This window comes from Limanda limanda, chromosome 15 (assembly GCF_963576545.1).
Source record: "Limanda limanda chromosome 15, fLimLim1.1, whole genome shotgun sequence".
NCBI classification, from domain to species: Eukaryota; Metazoa; Chordata; class Actinopteri; order Pleuronectiformes; family Pleuronectidae; genus Limanda; species Limanda limanda.
In genome coordinates, this window is record NC_083650.1 from 9,230,388 (window position 1) to 9,256,234 (window position 25,847).

At 41.1% G+C, this 25,847-nt stretch overlaps 1 protein-coding gene across 1 annotated transcript in view; it reads right to left on the bottom strand.

Annotated features, from left to right (window-relative positions):
- The window catches only part of LOC133020718 (protocadherin-15-like), a 137,472-nt gene extending 112,053 nt beyond the window's left edge, over positions 1 to 25,419 (bottom strand). The window contains exons 1-3 of the mRNA XM_061087409.1: positions 25,329 to 25,419; positions 12,467 to 12,481; positions 11,194 to 11,259 (exon numbers count right to left, since the gene is read on the bottom strand). Coding sequence (XP_060943392.1) covers positions 11,194 to 11,259; positions 12,467 to 12,481; positions 25,329 to 25,419 — 172 coding nt within the window. The remainder of the gene's footprint in view (positions 1 to 11,193; positions 11,260 to 12,466; positions 12,482 to 25,328) is intronic.
- Between the last annotated feature and the right edge of the window lie 428 nt (positions 25,420 to 25,847).

The following is a 25,847-nucleotide window of genomic DNA, read 5'->3' on the forward strand; positions in this document are numbered from 1 at the left end:
ATAATAAAATGGACACTAACTTTGTGCATTCCCATAATGTTAACTTGACATATGTCCTGGCTATTGGAGCTGACTCCTTTGCAATCATTTACAGGCAATTCTTTACGCAACCGTTCAACGGCTTAACGTAAAGGATGGAGCAGACTCATGCCTCTTGTTCCTAACTTTGGAAGCGAGCGATGAATATTCACAAAAACACCCAAACTTATAAAGAGGGCACAGAAATGACATTTGTTTTTTGTAGATCTTGACAGCTAAACCGGCAGTGTAGCTTGATCAAGTTAAATGATGTATATCCATATTTATGGAATGAAGTTGCCTTATGAAATTCTATCAATTTATGATCTAAAATTGGATGAATACTGTCTGGAGGAATACATCAGTGTCTAAAACAAATGCACCACCTTAAAGTTTCTGTTGAAATTCATACCGGGTTATCCCGTGCCGACAAAAATAGCTGCTCTGACACATTTTACAAGAGCATGAGGTGTTGTATGCAATAAGCTCAGACTGGGGTTTTGTTTTTTTACAATGTCGTTAAATCCTTTGATGCCCAAAGTCCCTTTACAGCCTCTGCTCCTCAGAATCAAGGCTCTAAACAATTAAAGCTTATTAAAAATCTGAAAAAAATATTCACCCACAACTAACGAATGAGTTGTTTTCAGTGAAATAATTTGATAAAAACGTTTTGGCTGGGAAACAAGGTTTCTTAAATTACTGTACACACAGCTTGAATTCATTTTTTATTTTGGCCATTAGTTGTCAGGTCTCCCTCTACAGAGCCCGTTCTACCACTGTGGCTTGCATCCAAGATCTGAAGTGTCATTTAAAGTACCCCTAATACACTTAAAGTATTCCCGTCTTCATTCAAAATAGATGGTAGAGTACCACGGGGAAGAAATCTCATTACTCACCAGACGCCTTCTGCACGTAACTGCGTCAATTTACTCGCGCAACCTGTTTCCTCCCCAAAAAACTGGTAAGATCCATGCCCACCCACAAACATAAGGCACCACTGCATCCGCTCGCCTTAAATGTCACTCCCGTTGTTGTCTTTGATGGATATTTCATCTCATCCCGCCTCATTTGGAACCAACATGCGTGATTACTCTCTTTGCCTCACAAACAGCAGACACATCAAAAGAGTGAAGGGAAAAACAGAGAGTGGATCAGCCTTGGCACACTGCCTTGGTGTTGCAGGAAGAAACAGGCGCCTTGTAAATGTCCCAGCAGGATGCACCGATCAGGCACAACATTAAAACGGGTAACTGGCTTTAATGTTGTGGCTGAAAGGTTAAACCTACTGCGCTGCCCAATAATTAACCAATGGCATTTAAACCACTGTCCTATCTTTTGGGCAAACTATACAACTTTAAAAAATCGGCCAACTTGATTTCCCAGAATTGCAAAAGCGTGGGAAATGGTTTTGTCCAACAAAAGGTTGAAAAGCACAAAGTAGAGCGCAGTCCATTAATGTCACCAAGGCAACAAGGCAAACAGCTCCTGAACCGTTAAAAGTTAAAAATAGACATCAATTAGAACAATACCCAAGTGAAAGTGACATCTGTTGTTACATGTCAGACATGTCACAACATCTGATTTCACCTGTTTGCATGAATAATTAAACATATGTCTCTGGAAGCGAGGATGACTTTAACAGATTTTTATACGTGAGGGAGTTGGTATATTTGTGGATGTTAGCTAGCAATAGACAAGTGTGCTGGTGAAGACTCAGCTTGCACCTTCCACCAGATCAGTGAGAAAGCAGCAAGTAAACAGGCAAATTACACTGTGATTTGTGAGCCAGTGTTAAATGTTCTCATTTTGTTTGCTGGTGTAAATATTTGCTCTGTACACATTATTGCGTCTTGACAAAAAAAAGAAGTTGTCTGCACAAGGTCTGCAGTCAGTGTCCGGAGTTAACAACGAGACAGTGGGTAAAGAAACTACAGGATGCTGCTTCGCCCCTGGAGCGAGTCGTTGTCAGTTAATGGTAAATATTTTGAAGATTAACACAAGTGATTCTTTTTTACTTTATTTTTCTACTGCACATATGACATGTTTCTGTCAGTTCAAAGGAATACACCGAACATTTCTTCAGCCGGGAAGGTGAAGGCAGCACAGGGGAAAGGCTTGCAGCTCAACAAACACCGACGGCACATATCAAACAGGACAGGTCGGGAATTTAGGAGAGATTTGCTTTTTCTACTGTCCTGAACGATGTTTTCCTCTGGTTCATTTTCCTCATTGGTGCAGCAGCCACTGAGGTTAGTTTGTGTGGGTGATGCACTCGGTTCTTGCCGCTGCTCGCCACTGACGCTCTGTATTCTGCTTGCAAATTTGTATTGCTGGAAAATGAGATCTAAACATGAAGTATGAATGACCAATCATTTTAATGTCTGCTCAGCCTAATGTGAGGATTAGACTAATCCACAATCCCATTACGTGCTGGAAATTAACTGATGAATGCTCCGGATCTTATTAACAGAGGAGAGAGGAGCATAAATAAATCCAAAGATATACAGGCAGCTTTCAGGTGCTGAGCAGGATGAAAATGTTTTGCAGTTTGTTTTAGAGAAGGCCAAGGAGTTCAGTGTAATTAGTGCAGGTCCCTGTAACCGTTTCAGAGAGAAAGGTGCAACCAGTATAACAACAGACCAATCAAACAGCCCATTCCAAACAGACCGCAGACACAAGTTAAAGAATAAAATGTCTGCAAGCGCGCACACACACACACGTGGTCCACAGTTTATTGGGCTCAGATAATATATGCGTTTCTTTAATATACTGAAGCAAAAATAAACCAATTTACTATCAATATATACAATTTACAACCAATATTATTTAGTGAGGGGCTGTCACACAGCAAAGAACTTGGTCCTTCCTGTTGACAGCAGCTTCAGGGAGGGTTTGATTAACCTTAATTCCATGACGGAGTCAGAATGGAGCCAGACAAGGCCGGCATCATTTAAATTGCCCCGAGCGGTCTTATCGTGTCCACAAACTTGGCATCGTTATTTTAGTGGAGAGGATCCAGGATCTCTCTACTGATGAATACAGTGTTGGCACTGGGGCTTTGACAGAGAAAGAGAGAGAGAGAGACAGAGAGAAAGAGATGGGGTAAAAAAAACCTCTTTCAATATCAATTGAGTTACAGTATAAAAGGTAAAATATCTCGCTCATTACATCATTTGTAAACAACTGTCACTGTGTTCTCATGGAGCCGTTTTTTATTGCGGTGTCGCACATGAAGAAGCCAACAAGGAGTATTAATGTTTTGCAGCAATTTCCCCGGTGCACTCCTCTGTGCCACATACAGTGTGTAAGACAAGCAGCTGTCATTCTGCTCTATAGTCTCTGCACGTATGTGGGTTGGGGGGAGGGGGAGATGCTGCAGTGTAAGAACACTGCGATTCCCTCAGAGAGATGTGAATTAAAGAAACACATATTCTATTATGACACTATTATTCTAAGTTGACAATCCCGCCACGTTCAGGGGAGAACCAGCTTGAATAATGCAGTAAAGTTTGTGTGCCCAGTTTGTGTACCAGGGACGGGGGGGCGCACACACCAAACAAGTTTCTTTCCTGTTCTTTCTACAGGAAATCTGGTGAGAGGAAGAACTAAGGTAACTTTGGGTGAATCAATTCGCACCATTCATTTAACATGTTGTGATTTCCTTTAATGAAACACGCATTGATATTTTAAACCCTGGCGACTCAAAGCATGGTCATGCAAACCACTATCGAGTGCAGCGTAAAACACATTGAAGGTCTGTTTCTATAGCATAATGAGGATAAGCATAAAGTGATTTACAGCAACAACAGAAGTAATTATGCGTACCGTTTATCTCCACAATGTACTGTAATTGCAGTCTTTATTTGCACATCAAACACTAAAACATGTTCTCCACTTCTAAAGGGAAAACAACGGAATAGTAGTAGTCTAATTAGGGCTAAGTAGACGGGGACATACAGGCTTCTGCAGGCCACACAGGAAACAAGACAGTTTACCATAAATCAGGTTATATAATAATAATAATGGCTTGTGAGGCAGATGAACTAAACAAAAACACAGACTTAGCACTGAGGTACAGTCACAAAGTACTCTGTGTAGTGTCTAATTGAGCCTCAGTGAATGTGCCGCCCTCTGTTGTGCTCTCTAATCCACAAGGAGCAGGTGTTGCGCACTAATCCCAGCCTTTCAGCTCAGCTCTAATTATATATTGATGACCTAGCAATCATCATAACTGGACGCGATCATAGAACTGAACTGGGACCTGCTTGTGTGTGTGAGCGTGTGTGTGTGTGTGGAACACATTAGGGAACAGAAAGAACATGATCAAACCCTAAATCAGACATCTGCATGAAGCTGATTAGAAAAAGTTAAATCCACGTACAAGGCACCCTGTATCCCTCACTCACTGATAAACACACAGATAGAGATATAAAAAAATAAATACACAAATGCTCAAACTCAGTGCTCCCATGCTTGAGCAACGGATTCACAGCTGGAGCTCAAATGTTTCCTCTACTGCAAAGTTGCAATTTCTAAGACGAACAGAAAAATTGTAAGTCCTGATCAGCAAAAATTAGAGTCAGCCTGCATATGTACAAATTGAAAATTAAAATCAAAACTGGTTAACAATCAAAGCAAATCAGATTTTTACTAACAATTCTGTTTATATGCTCAATGATGAAACGGTGAAGAGAAGATTTAAGGGGTTAAGTGGCAGTGTGAGGTTTGTACTCTGCTTGCACATTCAGTGAACACTGATGAGTTTTTGCATGTGTCAAAAAATATATGCAAAGAAAAGAAGATTGGTTAAATCAGAAGCAGCGCTGTCCTGACATAGTTTTATTTCCCATGGCTTCCTACATTAAAAAAAAGTCACCTATATAGGTACATATTTAATAGCTGCATGCTGTTAACCCTTTATGGACGTGATGATTCATTGTTGTATAGTCTGGCACAATTCCATAGAACTTCTTTAGTCATAACTAAAAACAACACAAATAAATAAATCTAGGAATACTCAACAATTACATCCTTTAAAAAGCCATTAAAGTGTACTCCCAGTTTATCAAAACAAAATATACTTTAAAGTTTAAACCAGTAAAATTACTTGTGGGACTTTCCACAGTGAGAAATTGCCTAATCGCTCTAGCTAATACTACACTGCCAGAAATCACTTCTTCTTCACGACCCTCAAACAATACTTGCCAGTGGTGAACTGCTGATTTGAAGCAGCAAAGAAGAAGTTATTTCTGAGGGTAGAAACGTTTGAGTACTCGTCAATACCCGACTCTGCATTTCTGCCATTATTAGAGGCCTTTCCGATGCTGGTGTCAGTATCAGAACATCTGTAATGAAAGGTTATTCTAAGTGAAACATTAACATAGTTTCTATAGATTGTAGCCTCTTATAGTAGCTGTCTGCTACGTCTGCTGTAGTTCATGTGAGTGTAGCCGCCTAATGAGACCCTGACTATAGAGTCATCTCACAATCCCATCTGTGGACAAACTGATAAAAGACACTTCACCCTGATCTAAACGCACAAGTTGTGTTGTTAACAAGATATTATCATTGCAGTTAACACTGTGTTTTTGAATGTGTTTATGTTGTGGCTGTTCGATGTCCTGTCACTTCAAGGTCAAAGTTTCCCATACGGTGTCAAACAGTAGAGCTGCACAGTGCTCACTGAACATCCCTTTGTAATGAGCAGGCAGGAGTGATGTTAAGTCTCCTTGTTCTTTATGCCCAATTAAATGCGGTAAATGGAAAAGTGTAGCATTAGGACGAGTCTGCAGAAAATAGATTTAACAAGAAATGTGTAATGCACCACAACCGCAATCATCCCATTACCACAGTGAACGCAACCACAGTGAAAGCCCCGGAGCTGCTGCGAGTAACATCAGTAACTTTGTTTTTTTTGTTGGGTTTGACTTCTTTATTATGGACCCTAAAGGCAACAGAATTTATCTGGCGTGAGAGCAACGACTGTATTTGAACTACATACGTTATATTTGTCATTTGTGGCACTGACTGTGAGTAGTTCCCTGGCACGGAATATAGGCAGGAGGCCAACAGTTAACTTTGTTCACTTATGGCAAATGGCAGAGCACCCTGCCTCGTTATCCTCTCCAGGCCAGGGATCATGGCGTTTTCACCCCACTCAAGGGTTACACAGTACGCCCTTGCTATTTGTACAGGACTCCACTGAAAGTCCCATACATCACTCAGCTCCCCTGCTGACAACTAGCATTGTTTGAAACCAGTGGCGTTCAGGACTTTAGGTGTTTGAAGATTCATCATAGTAAGACGTCGTGCTACAAGCTCAGGAGGTTGTTGGCCCATTGCTGTGCTACCCTTGGGCAAAGGTGAAACTAAAGGAAGACAAACTTTAGACCTCTCAGGTAGGTCAGACAAAGTTCAGTTTTAATTAGGAAAAGTTCCCCTAAAATGAATGTATACCTTTAATTTCCATCTAGCTCAGTTTCAATTTACATAACATGTTTTACAAATTCCATTTCAGGTTTCAAATCCGCCGTCTGAGAAAAGCATGCAGGATTCACAGAGATAATCTCTCTGCGTGTTACTATGAAGGGTGAAGGGTTTTTCTACAGGTGCACAGTAAGATTTGAAACAGACTACCTTACAGGACTGAAACAACAGAGTACGTTCAATCTAATGACGAGCCCAGCAGAGAGAAACAGTGTGAGGGATTGAATTAACTCTAAGCAGAGAAGCTAATGAGGCCATGGTGGTTGAGAAGAAACAACTCACATAGGCTGGCTCATCTCATTAATTGTTTAAACCTGCTAACACATTTAACACTTTCCAGAGCCGCCTTCAAGCTCTTCAAACACCGGGAACCGACCAGTGAGACACAGAAGCTGGTCACGTTTCTCGTGAGAAAAGTTGGCATGGCTCACGAGAGCTGGTTATCCAGGATGAGAGAAGACACCTTTAAATAGACCGTGTGCTGTTTAGCACTGGCACTCCATATTTTCCCTGTTTGCCATCATTTCAGCTCCCTCAAATCTTTTAATGCCACATCAAGGCGGCGCTGACGCCACTTGTCTTGGGTCTAAAAATAAAAAAGTGCAGCGGAAACATTCGGGGGCTGGATGATATGGACCATAAATCATATCTCGTTATTTTTTGGCCGAATGGGGATACACACTATAAATCACTGAGAAATCACAAGCACTTTATATTAAAAAGATATAATTGAATGATGAACTTATATCACCAGGTTTTCCTCTCTTGCTTAACAAAACACACAGTTGTTCAATTAACAAATAAAAGCCCTTTAAATCCCCCAAATTGTCCAAATAACTCAATATACTGGATGTAACACAAAATCAACTGCTAACCTCATCCTTCAAATTGTTTTAAAGGTAGGGTCAGTAATCTGTTTCTGAAATACTTTGTCTTACTTGTCAAAATATTATTCGCGTCCCGATAGCAATCAATAAACAAAGTTGTCTGAAAACAAGAAGGCTGGAGATCATTTCATTTGGACCGAATGAAATGATGGCGAACCTGTCAGTCAGTACCTAACCTGCCTGCCTCCACTCCGCCTGTGCTCTCATCTCACACACAGCGAAGACGATAGCCAGAAGTCGGCCTCTAGCAGTTGTCAGGCACGTTCATGTGGTTTGGACGGGATGTATCAGTTTAGTTTTATTTTAAAGGGTTATTCCAGGATTACCAACCCTAACTTTAAAATATATTGATACACCTTGGAAAGGCAATGTACTGTGGGGCACTAAAATATACATAAGTGAACTTGTATTGATAAACAGTTCTCAGTTTGTTTGTCTTCATACTTTCTATCTGACGAACTTTGTGTGTTTGACGTTGGTGCCGTTCAGCGTCAAGCGTGTGGAGGCGGAGGTGGAATTAGGATGTGGACTCCCAGAAGAGTGTACTTCCCTTCCCCTCAATTATAGGTCTGAGTACTATGGAGTGCGGTGCTCTGATTTTACTCTCACTATCGTATTCAAATAAAACCTGTAGATATAACAATAAAAATAACAACCACATGAAAATTGCCATGAAACTGGAATACTATGGAATAATGAATGGCTTTTGCAAGCAGATACTGGACCTCATTCTACACTGCATTGTTTAATAGGTGATTATATTAACAGCTTGCAATATGAATATTACGTTTTTACTATCAACTTTTCTTGTACATGGCTTTGAGACTGATGGTGAGTGTAGCCTTAATGGGAGGCTCATAACGAACCAATCAAAACGCTTGTCAAAACAGTTTCTGTGAGTCGAGGCACATCACAGACTCAATGGGCTGAAACCATAAAGCTGCTGAGACATTTACAATAGACTTACATTTTGCTGACAACAAATACAATATTAAACAGTTTTATACATCTATTTAATTCCCAAATGAATTAAAATACATATAAAGGCTCAACTGAGAAGGAACTGTGGCCCCTGGTTAAACCCAACTCCAGTGAGTTGCAGTGCTATAGAAAAGGTGCAACACCCCAAGGAACCTTTCCAAAGCTTAAAGCATCGCCACTGGTGAGGATTCAATTACCCATTAAACAACTTGTTTAGATCCTTCTGCATCTCCAGGGGCTAATGTCTAAGGTCAAGCATGCGCAAGCATCCTTGGCCTATGGAAGGTCTTAACGCTGATTGCCTTGTTCGCGTGGGCGTGAGCCTTCGTCAAGTCGCATCGATTCATCAGCATTTAGAGCAAATGCACCTAAGCATGCACCGCATGTAAAAGAATGCTAAATTGACTTCCCTCTAATGAAGCCCTTCAGCTCAATCATTCCTGATTTCCTATAAGCTGTTGCTCGAAGAAACCAAGGTCGTGCGAGGATCCTCACACACACTCTCCAGTTGGTATAAATCATGAATTTGCAAGAGATTGGATAAAAGCTAGGTGATGGCGTCCTCAGTTGTAGGAAGCTTTTTGTCAATGAGGAAAGACATCCTCTCTCTAGCTCTGCCTCTTTCTACTCTGCACACATCCAGCGAGATCGAAATCTCCTCAATCTGATTAACTGCTTTTGGATTTAGCTCACAGACCTACACAAAACATGCTTTATCTGTCCCGATAGATATCCACTCTGCAAGAGAGTGAGACTTTATGTGTTGTGTCTGGCACCTGTCAGTGGGTCTGCAGAAGCATCAGCTTGGATAAATTAAACATGTTACGCTTCATTTGAGCAACTGGGTTGCTATCCCCTGGTGACAACTCCCCCTTTTTTTAAAGTGAAAACCTCAAAGAATAAAAACCACAGCCAGCTGAAATGAAAAAAACAAGCCAGAAGCAAGAAAATGGCCTTATTTCACATTATTGCCTGTGCCAAGCTGTTATTGTCTTAACAGAGTTGAATATAATTCCGCCCCACACAATCAATGAATACCACAAACTGTTGAAAACACACAGTGGCTTGACATTCGCACATGTTTCTGAGCAGCACACCTGCTCCACTGGGAACCTTGTGCTTTATTGACTTTTTGGACTCATGTGAAATATGCTCTCGGGAGAAACACAATGGAAACTGGATTTCATAGATATTTGTCTATCATTTCTGACCTCGTCCAAACAAAGCCAGACAGACGGGTGATTATGTTGTTTTGCCTTCCCAGTCACTGTCGTGAATGAATATAAAGGCAAATGCTCAGAAAAGATGGGATCTTATTATGTGCCAATTGTATGGTTCCTGTGTGACAGAGGAGGAAAGATGAAACACATTTAGAGGGATAATTGCTCCAGTCAATAACGGCGGGTTGCCTGTTTTACATTCCATTATGGGGAGGACGGGCTCCTGGCCGTTTTATCAAGGAGATATAAATAAAAGGCCGCAGGAGCCCAAGAGCCCCATATCCCAGGTAAATGAGTGCTTTATGAGGAGGATTAGTCCAAATCCCAGACAAACAGTGTGTCGGCACACGTGGGCCGAGCGAGGCTTGGCTCCCTCCATCTCACACATTCCCCCGGCAATCGATCAAAGTCCCGAATCACAGCTGCACACGGAGAGGAAGAAGTAGGAGAGACAGGATGACAGCCCGAATTGGAAGCTATCGCGCTGACAAATACCGGCCTGATCTGACACAAAGCCATCCAATCATGCTCTCTGGATTTTCGGAATATGCACATAAGGTGCGCGCGTACTGTACGCCCACACAGACAATCTCCCTCATTAGGACACACTCCCATCCACAACGCAGTGCCAGGAGAATATATGGATTGGACATGGAGCATCTGTGAGATTGCATTCATATAGTATAAACAAGCCCTGGATCCTCTCGGCAGTGAGAGCTGCTCATTAAACCCTGTTAACCTGCAGAACTAATATCTGCAGGGAGAAGTGAGTGAGACAAACACACACCTGCTCCATTTAGGGAGATGCATCACTCATTCCCTCAATGGACACATAGCTCCTCCCCAAGCAGCACTCAGCACTTCCTATCGCATACACACAAGCATTTCTGCACACACACACGAGCGCTCATCAACAGAATGCAGATGGCAAACTTAGAAAGCAAAGAACCATGTGGGTGAAGGAGGGAAAGGAGGAGGAAAACCGCAGAGAGCTGAGAAGTGGATGCAGGTGACGGGGGGAAGCAGAGCGGGATGAAGGAGGAACAGAAAAAGAAGCAGCAGAATAGTTCCTCCTGACCCACTGGAGTGCTGCTTGTCTGCTCCACGCGTCAGCGACTCCTGTAGCACAGGTAGACCACAGTAAAGACAACCTGCGCAGGGAGCACACTACTCATTAATGGAGCCCCATGTCACGTCTGTGTGCCAAACACCATCTGCCATCACTCAATCGGACCCACACACACTTTTCGCTTTGCCCAGGGAGAGCAGAACAAATTCACACACCGGGAACAACTGGATTTCTTTGAATCTATAATTTAAAACACATTCAGAATGGCCATCCAATACGTCTGACAAAACATCTCCTGGAACCAGCCTGCCCCAGAGTGCCATCAGCACCGCGACTGTATTCTCACACTACAACACCAAACAGTCCCTGCAGGGGAAGTATTAATATGTATTGCATTACCAAAAGCAAAACTCACTCTTGCACAGAAACGATCCCAGCAGTGAATTCCACACCACTCGAGTGCAGAGGCATTTAAGATATACAGAATAAAGTGGAAGTAGAAATGAGTAAGTAGCGTAGGAGGGGAACGTACCGTTGGGGCTCTCCTCGTCAATGGTCACTATGGTTGCCGGGGGTCCCGGCCGGGAGAGCTTACATTCTGCAAACACAAGGAGAAAAGGAAAATTAACATAAAACACGCTCCTGTTGCTATATTCATTGACTTTGCAATTCCAACAGTATGTTGTCCATCTTGGCTTGGCTAAGTGGGCGATTTATAAAAAAGGGCTGCATATTAAAGTAGAACGAACTACAAATAAGTTAGATTTAGTTGAGGGGGAAGCTAAAATATGTTCAAATACATATTGCATGTAGATTCAGAGAAATAATTTGACAGTTTTTTAAATAAATAATAAAAGCTTATCCTAATCCTTAAATGTCGTTATCAAATAGAAACATTTTACACAAGATGTACACAAATGTACATATCTGTCAAATCTAACTTTTCATATTGATGCATTTTGGAAATGTTGATGCCAATATGTCAGTATGAGCTTATATATTTGACCAACATATTAATTTCTCTAGTCCTGTATACACATACCGTGTTGGTTTATATTTAACAAATTATTTTTGATTGATTGAATGATTTCATGAGTAGTCTGTTTAATATAAAGTTTACTATTATTGTTTGTTATTTTTATTCTTAATGTTGTATAAGTTGGGCTCTGTCAATTAACATTTTTAAATTTGGGTCTAATACTTCTGTCCTGATTCTTACTAAAAATTCTGAATGTACAGTAGAATTGCCAAACAACAGAACATCGAAAAAAAGACGACGACGTGACATTGGTCTGAGAAAATAAATGTCAAAATGTTGTTCCAGTCTCTCCCTGTCCTGCCATTACGTGTCACGCCGACACCCAGAAGGTGGCACCAGTGACTCTGAGCATTCCATCAACAGGAATGGCCGGTACGATACTGACACCGAACACACAGGGCAGTCAAAGCATGTGGCGACCTCATAAGCAGAGCACTGACGAGAGCGGCTTCACAGATGGAGGTCACAGCAGCTAGATGGTACAAGCACATGTGACACAGGTAATGGCAGCTTGACAGACAGCAGCAGATGGGGCAGCAGGAGAAGTGGAGAGCAGGAGACAGGAGGAAGGGAGATGTCTTGAGCGGAGGAATACGTGCTGTGAGGAGACGCGCTCTGCAGCCCATGTGAGGAGAGCTGAGGATGAAATGCTTTTCAATAGGGAGGAGAGTGGGGAAGATGGTGGGAGAGGGAAATGGTGAAAGAGAATGTAATAAAACATTTTAAAAAAGGGAGGAAAACAGACAACAGATGTTTGCCCTCTTACCCTCGTACTGCCAGTCTGAAGGGGTCAGGGGTTAGTGGAGCCAGAGGGAGGCGGAGCAGAAGCATGGAAGAAAAGAAAGGAGTGAAACAGTTGGTACAAGAACAGCTCTGATGTTAAGAAAGGGGAAAGAAAGATTGTTATAACAAGAACAACAGATCCTAGAAAATAGCAGAAAAGAGAGACAGTATTAGTGAAGATTTACTGTAGAAGGCTTCAACAGAGAAGTGATGGAAACATGTAGATTTTGGAAATATGGCCACTGCTAGTAGTGGCTGGCCGACTGTATTTAAGACAGAGGGTTGAATTATAACATTATCATATGGATCAAGGTAAAGAATTTCTCTCAGTATATATACTTATGTGCTGGAAAAGGGAAAAAAAACCTTGAAAATGCACTGGATACCATTTCCACATAGTTTTTTGTTTCTTTGAAAAGATGCCTTCATTTTATAAGACACTGAATCTCAGGCAGCTTGTTGCCAGGTGGTGTTGTCTTACATTACATGTTATCAGAGATGGACAGAATAGAAACACATGGTCAACGACACCATCAGCAGTCATCGCTCTTGGGTTTCACACCCGCCGTCTGTTCCCTGACTTGTGTTGTGCGACCGTGCACCTGTTGCTTGGTGCAAAAAACACTGGATAGTTTTTCCTCATTAAATATGCATACCGATGAGCCTTCACCAGTGTGGAGGTTTGAAAGTGCATTTTAATCAGAGATAAAAACCTCAGGATGTTACGTTGCTGCATTTGTGATAATTGCTGTTTCCAAAGTGTAGATACCCACAATAATTACCAATTAAAAGGCAAGGAAAACCTGGGGCTGAAATATAACGTATTCAATGTAATCATTAACTGCATTTTGTAACTTATTTTGACTTTTAATTTAAATAAGTGTTGCGATCTGAACATTTTGACACACACAAACACATATATATATATTATCTTGAGCTTATATTTTGCCTCTATTCCCGACCAGGTGGGAAAGTCCCGTCACAAACCAAGGAAATATGCTTGTCAACATAAGCAACCTTTGGCTTATCTAAAGTCCTTGAGGAGCAATTTTCCACATGTAGACATTTTACACTCTTCTCTTAAGCCGCTGTTCATTTTCAGAGTTTTGTATTTTTTTTGGAATTAGAAAACCTGTAACCATCTGCAGAAGAAATAGCAGGATGAGGGGTTTCCTTTAATAGCTACAAAATGACCAGAGCAAGTGGGTCACATCTCGCAATCAGAGACATAAGCAACCAGTCTTGAAAGACTCCGCACACGTGGGCACTTGTGAAATAAAAGTTCCTTGCACTCATTGTGAGAAGCTGTTTCAAATCACAGACGGTTCTGTTAGTATTGAATGTGTGTGTTCAGACACAAGTGTGCATGTGCACATGTGAAGCTCTAAATGGTAGTTGCAGCTGTAAGAGACACATGTGAAGACAAAAGGGCAGAGTGAGAAGAAATAGAGAATTACACCATTTGCAGTGCTAACAGTCGCATATTGCATTGAGAAAAAGATCTCCAGTGTAGACACTAGTGATGCAAAGATCCAACTCTTTCCGTCCTGATACCGATACGTGGGTTTTGGAAATCAGATTAATCAATGTATCCCTCAGAGTGTGGAACATTTTTGTCATGAGTAAAGCAACCTCTGATTTAAATACTGCTTTGTCAAACAAACAAATACCTGTAAATATATTTTTTTTGCTATCACAACCTAGTTGAAGCAGCCATAGAACATTGTGTGTGTGTGTAGCAAGCCCACTGCCTATGAGAGACTTCTCCCACTATGTGCTGAAGCTTAGCTAGTGACTCAGAGTTCAGAGATAATCATCGTGATAATAATGTTGACGCGACTTCTTCTTCACCCTCATTGTGGATTTGTGTTCTTTTCATGCCGCTTTATGTTGCAGTTCTGCTTGTGAAGTTGTCTTTGTGGGGGTGTATGGGCGTTCTGATTATGCATGACATCGTATGTGCACAAAGATGCAACTTAAGAAGAAGTAGAAGTAGAATCAGAGTTGAACTGATGTTTCAGTTTCAGACTGATGTGTGACATTATTCTATCTGATATGCAGTGCTAATGCTAATGCAGAGATCCTTACAGAATATAGTCAAAGTATAAATGGAAATTTACTCATTTATTCACTCCCCGTTCTGACAGATTATTACCAATCCTACAAATCCTCACGATTGCATTTTAAGATGTATGGATAAGGTTGATTTAACAGAGAATGAGAATGGCAGCAGATCCGGAGATTATTTGGTGCAGGAGGAAGTCTGTGTTTCACACTGCAAAGAGGTAGAGTCGAGAGGAAAAAATAGACAAAGATGTTTAAAATGGTAACCAGTCAAAAACAATACGGAGCAGAATAGTGGGAGCTACATAAAAGAAGGCATTGATCACACGGCTCGGGGAGAAGGGTACGCAGCAGCATGGGGCGCTCAGTCACTGAGGTCTATAGGTTTTCAAACAGATTATTCAACAGGCTTGCATGCTGTGTTTTTTTAGCAGTAACCAGAGTTGTGTCTGTGTCTCGAATGAACTTTATTTCTTTGGGTAAAATATTCTGGTTTCCAAGACTTTTTTTTTTATTAGAAAGAGCTGTAGGTCTTGCTCTTGATACAAATCAATACTAAGAAAGATATTAGTCAAGAGGAAGCAGAGGAGATGAAAGAAATGTCACATTCCCCTTCATCTCTGTAAGTCAGTGCTCGTCGTCCACTAATCAAAAGTTTGGTGGTTCGATTCTCGGCTTCTCAAGTTCACAGGTCCAAGTGTTCTCGGGCAAGATACTGAACTGATGATGTTTAAACCATCAGTGTGAGAGTGTTCGACTGTGAGTGTGTAACGGTGTATGGCCTGCAGTGTAAAGCACTGTGAGTGGTTGATTAAACTACTAAAGACGTAGGTGAAGTCCATTTAGTCATTAAAAAAAATAAACAATGGTCAAAAGCCGCTCAGTGAACTGTATTTAGCCTGACCAAAGACAAAACTGTCAGAGAAGATGAGGAGGTATCTGATGTAAATAGATTTGATTAACCCTGCCTCATTAACAGGAGCAGGATTGTAAAATGTTCACACATTACACTGCCGTTCGCAGAAAGTCACATTGACTGGAAACAAACCACTGACTCAGGAGCTTAACTGGGTTTGGCACGAGACTGGATCTCCAAGCTTGACTTATTATTGGCCAGTACTGTGATGCAATCATTGCTTAATATGTTTGTGGCATTTATCCCTTTGTTTGAGAGTCAGTGGAGAAATACACAGGAGAAGAAAGCAGAGTGATGTCATGCAGCAAAGATCTTTGTAGACACATTTGATTTTGTTGGTGTGTTGCATCCGTTGGCTTGAAATGGGTCATGTGCTTACCTTTGGCAAATAAAAGCAGCCTCATGATAACAATTTTTACTTTTATATTATTCACTATCTTTTTTAGTGAAACTGTTTTCTCCGCAGAGGCTTTTTATTCAGTAAGTCTCAGAAAAATGTTGCTTTCAATGACCTGATCTCTGTTCTAAATTAAATGGCTGCTGGAAAGTGGTGCTGGAGTCAGAGATGGCAAAATGGAGGAAACATAACAAATAAAATAAGCGACATTCAATCAGAAATAAGTAATCAGGGCACTGTACACTTCAGCGGATTTATCCAAACACAATCAAAATCTTTTAATTTTGACCTTGGGGTAATTTGCTCTCACGTTAAGCGATCCTTTCACTAATCAGCCTAACAATGTTGACTTGAGGCGGTGGAAATTCAATTACAAAATGATTGCTGCTTGTCTCAAAGAGGGATCACGTAAGAGGGGGGAAGAATTATGCAAGAAAGCTTCAATCAATTCGTAAAACGCTTGAACAATCCAACAATCTCCCCTAAAAAAAAAAATTACTTTTCACAAAAGAATCAAGAGCTGGGCAAAATTGATCAGACAACAATGAAATGATGAAATGCTTCGTTAATGTTTTCTCTTTCTAACAGATGCTGCTGTTCAGAGATGTCTGGGACGATTGTTTTTTTGCTGTTTGAATGTGAGTGTGTGAATATTTAAGTCAAAATGTGAACAGATAAACTGGAACCGGATCTCTCAGGATGGAAGTTAATACCACGTCTGAACGGGACCAAAGTCAACTGGTAGTTGTTTTGGGGAATGCAAAGTGTCTATGTACTCTCATGGTAGAGAAAGTGAAAATCTTTTAATGCATCACCAGTCTATGTTTTTTCACACTAGTTCTTTGCAGACTGCTTCCTAAGCAATTCACGAGGCAGCTCATCCACTCCTACATTACTTGAGCAACAAGGCAGTTCTGCTCACTGACATTTTGTTTCAAACAGCATTTTACCTGCCACTCGATTAAATAGCGTTTTCTTTCCAGTGGCTTGGTCTGCCACAGCCCCCTTTTAGCAACCAATACATCAAACCCTAGCCACCTGAGGGTGGATATCGCGACAAACAAAACATATTTAGAAGAAGTGATCTAATAAGCAACGTGGTAGAGACTGCACTGACCCAATCACACCTTCAGAAAAACCCTGAAAGGATCAGATGCCTCTTTCTTGAATTACTTAGAGATGCAATGAATTGCAGCGAAACATGCTTGCCCCCACCCCCCCGATGTAAAATCATTAAAAACCATCAAAGGAGAGGAACTGAACAAAGAGAGGCAGAGAGAGAGAACGATTCTTATGAAAGGGCAGAAGCAGCGAAGAAGAAAATAGGAACTCGTTTTTCCTCCTTTAGATGGATGGCAAACTGCCAGCTCACCCACGAGGTTCCTCTTATCATATAATGCCTCATACTGTGTGCCCATATACAATCGCAAACGCGTCTAACCCTTTCACATAAATATCAAACCTCCATTTGTTGATAAGGGAACGTCTGACGTCTATGTAAGGTTCCTCAGGCGAGGACCGGAAAAAAATCATTTCTTCTTGTTCAGCCACGGTGCCCGTGCTCCACCTGAGGGAGGAAACATGCGCTGACCTCTGGTGTGACCAGGATCTTACTCAAGAACTTAAGATTGGAGGTTATAACTTCATGACTAACCCCGGGGGGAGAGGGGGGGGGGGATGGCCCAGTACAGGGATGAGTGGAGACAAACAAGGACACCGTTTTAATTTCCCAGTCAAACTGATAGAGTTTATTTTATATGGATCTAGGCCTGGTGGGGCAGAGGGGCATTCTGGGACTGGTCCAAAAGGGGCTGGCAGAGGACAGTGAGACGCTGTCAAAGGGAAGCTGTCCAGCGGCACATACTGCCAGGTAATGGCTGCTCGTGTACAGACAGCAGGTAAATACAGAGGAGCAATCTGTTACGTTAGGGGGAGAGTTATAACTGTGTCATAACACATAGGTATAACTACTTTCAGACACGCATTTGAAAGGCTGTATTTGAGAATCTTAATATCCAAATCAGATTCTGTGGACATATTCTGGAACATTTACTGTCTGCTTCCCAGTGTAATTTTTCAAGAGATATTGTATCTCAGGATGTAAAAGAGGTACCATACACATAGAAGATGTCGGTTCGTGATGTCAACTTGCAAAAAGAACAACATTAGAGATTGTCAATGTGCTGCTTTTATACCTCATGCCTCCAGGAGGTTTTACTCATTCGTCGGCCCTCATGTGAATATATCAGAAATGTTCCTATTGTTGTGAACGCGTCTGACTATGAGAATCTCCTGCTATGTTCTTCATGACTCCAGAAAATTATAGTTTTATTTACATATTCTCACAAAGCTACAAATTGCCATTTACAGTTCACTGAATAATGAACCAAAACCACAACATAGCAAAAGGCACTTAGTGGTTTTTTTCATCAAATTTGTCTCCTAATGGATTTAGCATTGATCTGCTGAAGTTCAATTCAGTACATTTCACATCATCAGAGTCAGACTTACGATACATGTCATGTAGCTTTATTACTGCACCGTGTTGTTTTGTGATTTACAGGTTAGTAAGTCCCACCAGATGTACTCACAGATTGCTGTTATTGAAAAAGCTACAATTGATTTTTCAATTGCTAAACCTTTCCAAAAACACCATTGCGTTGATCTATGAGCGTTAATATTCACAGGCGCTGTAGTCAAGGAAACAAAAATGACACAATACATTTACAATTGTATTTCAATGGTCAGTGCTGACATTATAGATGCCTGCTGCCTTGCATACCTGAGAAAATACATTTGCCATCCATTTTTGAAATATATGGCTTAATTTGCTCTCTAATATGTAGTAAGTTGCTAAATATAAGAATAATTTGCACCAAAAAATTGATTGTGAAAACTGATGGTCCATATGGAGACATAAGTTCTGCGTTTTGACAACAACAGTGGATTTATTTTCACTTATTCGCGATTAAGCTCCGTCTCCGCCAGGAATGTTACTCCGCACATGCTTGAGCAGCGATATGAAATTCCAGATGGAAGCCAAGTATTTGAATCTAACAATATTTTGTTTTCTTTATGAAGTGATTGCTGCAGCTTTGATCTCATGCCACCGCACTTCCCCCAAGACAGCAGATCTGACGCAGTTATAATCACATACAGATCACAGCAAACTGACAATTCAGGAATTTAATTCCAACTCAACAGAAAGTAGTATTTGGGAATGTTTTTTTTTTCTTTTGTAAATAACCCACACCACGTCAACATAAGGATATTCAGCCATTTCTATGTAGTTGAGAGGAAAAACACGTCTAGATCAATATGGAGAAAGACAGTGATGACTGATTCTACATGCAACATGTCTCTCATGGCAAAGAAATGTAATTACAGCCTTTTTTTCCCCTCTGTCTCCATCCATCTCTTCCTCTCCAAATCATCCTCTCTCTCCAAACAAATCGTCCGGATTGTGGGTCTCTCTGTGGGGCTTCTGTAATTGTGTACGCACTTTTTTTTTAAGGGTCATGAGTTTGGGGAGAATGGAGAAGAAATGAGAGACAGGCGGTGAAGAGAGAAAAAAAGAGGAGGGGGGGAACAAAGCAGCGGTGGAAATTGTAGCGGTGATGAAGAAATGGGGAAAATGAAATCCTGCCGCATCTCGTAAATCATTAGTGGCTGATAATGGAAGAGAGACGGGGATTACTTTGCTGAAGTGTAATCCCTTGCAGAGGCTCCCCCTCCCACTCATCTCCAGACTCCCCCCCCCCCCCCCTCATGGCTGCCTATTTTTGTCTCCCTGTGAGGTTAACCACAGAGGCAGGAGAGCAAAGGTTGCAATCACACTTCCAGCCAACGGGCCAGCGTGCACAGTGCTCACACACTGAGCTCCAGGACCAGATGATCCCAGGCAGCGCAGGGTCCAGTCCTACCAAGACTGGCCCCCTCCTCCCTTCTTATGCTCCCAGAGCCTGATTACAGCCTAGTGGTGAGCAGCTTAAAACCCCCTCCTGCTGTCTCTCCACTACTCCCCCACTCCACAGGCCTGTGCTGCAGCCAGACACAGTCTGCACATCTGGCCCCTAATCAGACAATCCCAAAAATAGACAAACAATCAAGGATCAAAATGGATGTGCAGATGGGAGATGAGGGGAAAAGAGGGAGACAGGGACAGGGATGCGGTTGAGACAGGAAGGTAGACTGATGTCACATGGCAGAAGTGTCCACGGGCATATTAACTTGTCCTCACCACACACAAACACACACACACACACACACACACACACACACACACACGATTATAGCTGAGCATGTTGTGCATACATGCATTTGTCTGACATGTGGATTTAGCGGCCGGGGATTTGGAGGTATGGGCGGTCCGCATCTGTCCACCGCGCTTCCGATTGAAGTTTGACCTTTCATTACCATTTGTTAAACTGCTGGGAAAGCTCGTCTGCACACACGCAACGATCAATGGTCATACATGAGGCGCACTGCAGGATTTACATGCACATGTAGTCAGAAAGGTTTTTTCTGTTGGGAGAGACGATTGAGCCGACAGCACAGCTGCGTCAGTCAGATGACACAAGGTGAAGAGGAGAAAAATGAAAGGATGGCGCACATGGGCGGCTGTGGCTGAGGGGTAGAGTGGTCGTCCTCCAACCTGAAGGTCGGCGGTTCGATCCCCAGTCTGAACCATCTGCATGCCGAAGTGTCCTTGGGCAAGATGCTGAACCCTCATTAGCCCCCATAGAATAACAAAAGTGCTGTGAATAGATGCACTGTATGAATGTGTGTATGAATGGGTGAATGTGAAACTGTACTGTAAAGCGCTTTAAGTGGTCATCATCAGACTAGAAAAGCGCTATATAAATACAAATCCATTTACCATTTACATCCTGAGTATTATTCATGATAAGTGAAAGCAGCTAAAGTGTTAAGAATTAGGGAATAAAATATATGGTAAATAGAGGATAAATAAATAGAGGATCCTAGAACAGTCCTTGCATTTTCTAATTGGCTTAGTAAGGTAATGTTTTGCCAGACAAAGAAATTCTGAGCTCAATATGTATTTTTAATATTATTGTTCAAGGTGAATTATCCATTAGTCAGTCAGTACTTGCAACGGACCGTTTCCTTAAATATGCAACTTATTTTGAAGTGATCTTGCATGAATGCATTAATCTACGGAAGAACATTTCCACTGAATAATTAAATATCCATTCTAAAAATTAAAATTAAATCCACTAATTAATTAGTTTAAGAAAGCCGAGCGCTTCCAAGGTCAGCCCAGTTCCCTCACACTGTGTCCACCGTCACATTCATCAGAAGAATGCAGTTCATAGTGTCTCCCTGCTAATTAAACAAAGACACTGTGACGTACACAGCCTTCACAGCTCGGTGCCATCCAAAAAAAATCCCAGCAGCTATTTTCATTTGATAGACAGACAACAAACAAGTTGACAGAGCCAAAAGCCAAGGGCGCCTTGAGGTGAGAAGAACAGGGAGATTTATGAGGGGGAAGATGAGGGATGTGGTGTTGAGGGCGGTGAAAATCCCCACTCAAACTGAGATCATCCCTGGGTGCCGCCGAGCGGTGGAGGGAGGCACCGACACAGCAGAGCCCGCGTGTGCCCTCACCCTTCAAACCACAACAACGCTGATACACTCGGTCTCACCGCACATAATCATTTGTGTCAGCAACGGGTCAAATTACAGGCTGCAGCCACGTGATCCCAATAGAGAAAACTTTTATCACAGTCACGATAAAATGTCAGATATAAACAAAAATGCAGAGATGAAGACCTGGCTGATTTAAAATGTGGTAAATGAGGATCTACTCCGAGAATTGTGAAAAGAAAAATCTATAGAATTAGGGCGCAGTTTAACCCGAACCAGGATAACGGTCAGGAAAAATCTACCACATTTTGGTTTGACCAGTAGAGGTTCCATTTTCCATGCATTAATCCCATACAACATCAAACACACGCCTGTCACCAAACAAATAAAGTCAATGTCAAGCCATGAACCTTGGTGCAGACAGGTGTGACAATTTGATATTATGAAGAAAAATATGTGTATATGTAATCCATATGTATATGAATGTGGGGTTGCCTTAAAAAACCTGTGAATGACTTTAACAACTTCAAAAAGCACATGCTCAAGAATCATTTCTTGTAGGGAAAAAACTTGAAGACTTGAAGAGCCAAAACTCTAAAGAGTTTTTGAAAAAAACAATGCTTTTCTTTAAATACATCAAATATTTACCATGTGTCAAAAGGTTTACACTGAATTTGTGACAGAGCTTTCACTGACAATATTTAATCCATTTTCCTGCAACATTCACTCATGAAAGCTAAAACACTAGTCTAACATTTTGTTGGTTATTTTAAAGCACCCACAACACTTGGTGAAGGTAGGTGTTTCTGATTTAAACATCAGAACTATATTTAGTCACAACACAACATGTTTAATCTCATCAGAAGTGCTTTTGTTGCTTTAAACCACGACCACACTCACGCTAGGACTGGATGCAAATTCCCTGGTTTCCTGAGGTTCTAATCCTGCGCTTTGAACCATGCTGACCTCCCACAACTGCTGTGTGATGCAAACATGAAGCACTTCCTTCCTACACCATGAGAAACGGTGCCAGGGAACATAATCCAGGGAAGCAATTATATTTCCCCTAAAAACACAACTGACAAAACAAATTAGCGACACATATACATGATTTCTCTCACACAGGGTTGGATTTGATCATTGAGGAAGACGAACGGAGGCAACTTGATAATTTAGCCATTTAACAGATTCTATAAATGTATGGGAGGATGTGAGGATAAAAGAAAAACATATGATATAATAAAAAACTGCAAACAGGAACTCTAAAATAACTGGAAATGTCATCAGAGTGAAACACTCCCCTTGAATTAAATCAAGCTGCACCAAATGTCACAATCTGTATCAATAATAAGAAACCTTTTTTAAATAGCACCTTTCAAAACACATTATTTTACAGGTTATAAATAAGAAATTGAAGGCAAACAAAATGATAAAATGTCAACTTATTTAAAAGCAATTTGAAGTTCCCTCAACAACAGAGCAAAGGTGCAGACATTTAGATTTTTTTACAGATGAGTAAAAAGTAAAAACAAGATCAAATAAAACATTATAAAAGAACACCTGTCAAATGTTGTCTATAAGAGAGATTTTAAAGACAACAGTACCTGAAAGGATCGTTTTTTTTCCCCGTAACGAACCATGAATATTCCTATTGGGAAACCGAGGCAAACAGTTCAATGTCAAATGGTGTGGAGAAAAATGATTTGAAATCCCAGATCCACGCCCTGATTCACATCAACATGTACCGGGTTCTTCCTGGATCATTCTGAATCCTTTCATGGGAATCCGTCCGGTTGTTTTTTCTGAATTCACGCTTACGGCCAAAGCAAACATAAAAACCAACAGACAGGGGTGAGAACACAACATCGTTGGCGGAGGCATATATTCTGCAGTTATGTCTCTGCATTAAAATCCTTTCACATGCTCCATGCTAATGCTCCCCAGACACATGTAAAGGTGCTGTCATTCTGATCTCTTAATGCTACAGAGAAGAGCAGGAAAAAAACACTGACGCTTCAGCGACTTTACATTAATTTCACCTCAAGGTCGGTGAACCTAATTAATCAGGACAATTTGACCTGTACGTCTCCCAGCACCGCATGAAGCTTTGATAAATAGACACTTAAAAATGAATCATATCTCTGTGTACCTAAGATGATGGAAGTTGTAAAGGACGTAACTCACATACCCATATTCCACCAGGCTGCTCTCGAGTTCCACAGCTGTTATGTTTTGAGTCAACGGTTCCCACACACCACACAACACAACATGTCTATTAATGTGCTCGGAGCTTTGGAGAGAATCTTCATCTGAAGAGGAAACCACAAGGCACTCGTTCACTTTCAGAGGCTCAGTCAGTCAAACAGGGAGCCGCTTCTCTACCAAATCATATATCATACAAATGCTTGAAGCAATCCTCTAAAACCAAACATCGCAGTTCAATTGACAGTAAGTGGTATGATGCAGATATCTTAAATACTTTTACATTAGTGAGCTTGTCAAGTAATGCTGGGAAGCAGGAAATGCACGAGAAGAAAGAAGAAAACAGGGTTCAGATAAAGAGAACAAGTCTCATAAAAGAAAGCAATCTCAAAATTGACCTGAATTGTATGTTATGTTGCTGCTCGGGGGGGAAATTGAGGCTGGTCTGTGTATGTGCAATCTCACCCGTCAGCAGCATGTTTAAAGGCCTGCCAGTCTTATACAGACGGAAATTCACTTTAAGTGGCATCTGCTATGAAGTCAGTGAGTCCAGGCTATGAATGCCTGATCCCCTCTGTAATGGGGAGACTTAAACATGAAACAACAAAGAGAATCCTCTTAGCGCAATCACTGAACTGTGTAGGAAGAGAGCTGGATTTATGCCCTAGCTCTATATAATGTCTTTTAGAAAAAAAGATATTGTGTAAATTTGAAAGGGAGAAATTAACTGGGAGAGCAAAGTTACTTGCACTGAAGAACTCTGTCTGTGGAGAGCTGTGGTCCACATTGAACTTTGGTCAGGAAAAGTTCTGTATGCTGTCTCAAACATTTAGCACTAAAACTTATCATTTCTCTCACTGTTAATATTGGCAATAGCAGACTTGTAATGTTAAATGGCTGTCAGCAGTATATAAACAGAAAACCTTCATGTGTATGAACTTGCAGACGAAACAGAGGTGGATCTAGAATTTGTCTGAATCATTATATAATCAATGCAGAAAGTTGCACATTTCTCATTCTTTGTTTACTGTAAGCTCTATAGCTTTGAGCAAAACCACACATCATTGAATAGGCTTTATTTTGAAAATTGTTCATTGCTTACGTACATTGTGTTCAAACGAGCTTAGAAAATAATTATTTATTTATTAATTTCCAGCAAAAAAATCAATAAAAAAGTATCTGCCCCAGAGACAATACACATTTATATTTCTTATAAATAATGAATCTCTACAGCTAGAAGGGCTGGGCAATAAAAGACTATTAATAACTAATTTTCATCAATAGCAATATTATAAAAATATTTATTTATATAAATATAAATGAGAGAGAGATTTTGATTATGCATTGTGTAAGTGAAGAGGTATAACAACTGATATTTATCGTGCTAATTCCTAATATCGATTTCCATATCGTCCAGCCCTGATAACCACACTGTGTAACTAAAGACCATCAGGCTAAAACATTGGCACATTATTCATCAGAACAGTGTGATACTATGGCGCAAAAGTTTCTTTAATACCGAGTCGCTCCTCTGCTAGAGAGAAGAAACATTGCCCTGTCCACATTACACGTTTCCTCTCGGCACTGCCGCTACGGCGAGGTGACAAAAGCGAGACCGGAGGGTGTTCGTGTCAGCGCCGTGTGCTGTGCTCATACCTTCTGTGTCCTGGCCCCAGCTGTGGGTTAGCAAAGAGAGGATTGCCATTCCTGTCCCCAGCCATCTGACGAGCCACCACCCCCGTCGCATCTTCTGTCAAGCCTTACTGCCTGCCCACCTGGACAAGATAAACGAGAGAGAGGATTTTTCACTCAGGTCTCAGAGAGCCCCACAGCCTGCACGCATGCACAGCTGTGACCCACACACAAGCACGGACACACACATGCACATCTACTTACAGGACTCAGTCACTTTTTTTTTCTTTTTTTTTTACTCTTGCAATCCAATTTTCCAAACAGTAAATAACATAATCCACTGGATTATATGAAACAATCCAAATTTATGTAGTTACTTTTGGATTAGACTCCAAAATCAATGAGCACTGCAGCAATACTTTGATTTATTAAACAAGCAGATTTAAATGGAATTACATCAATTAGTTAATTCATATTGTCTCATGGGTTGGAGATCATTAATTCATAATTACCCATGTGTAAAATCTATTTCTACTGTAATTA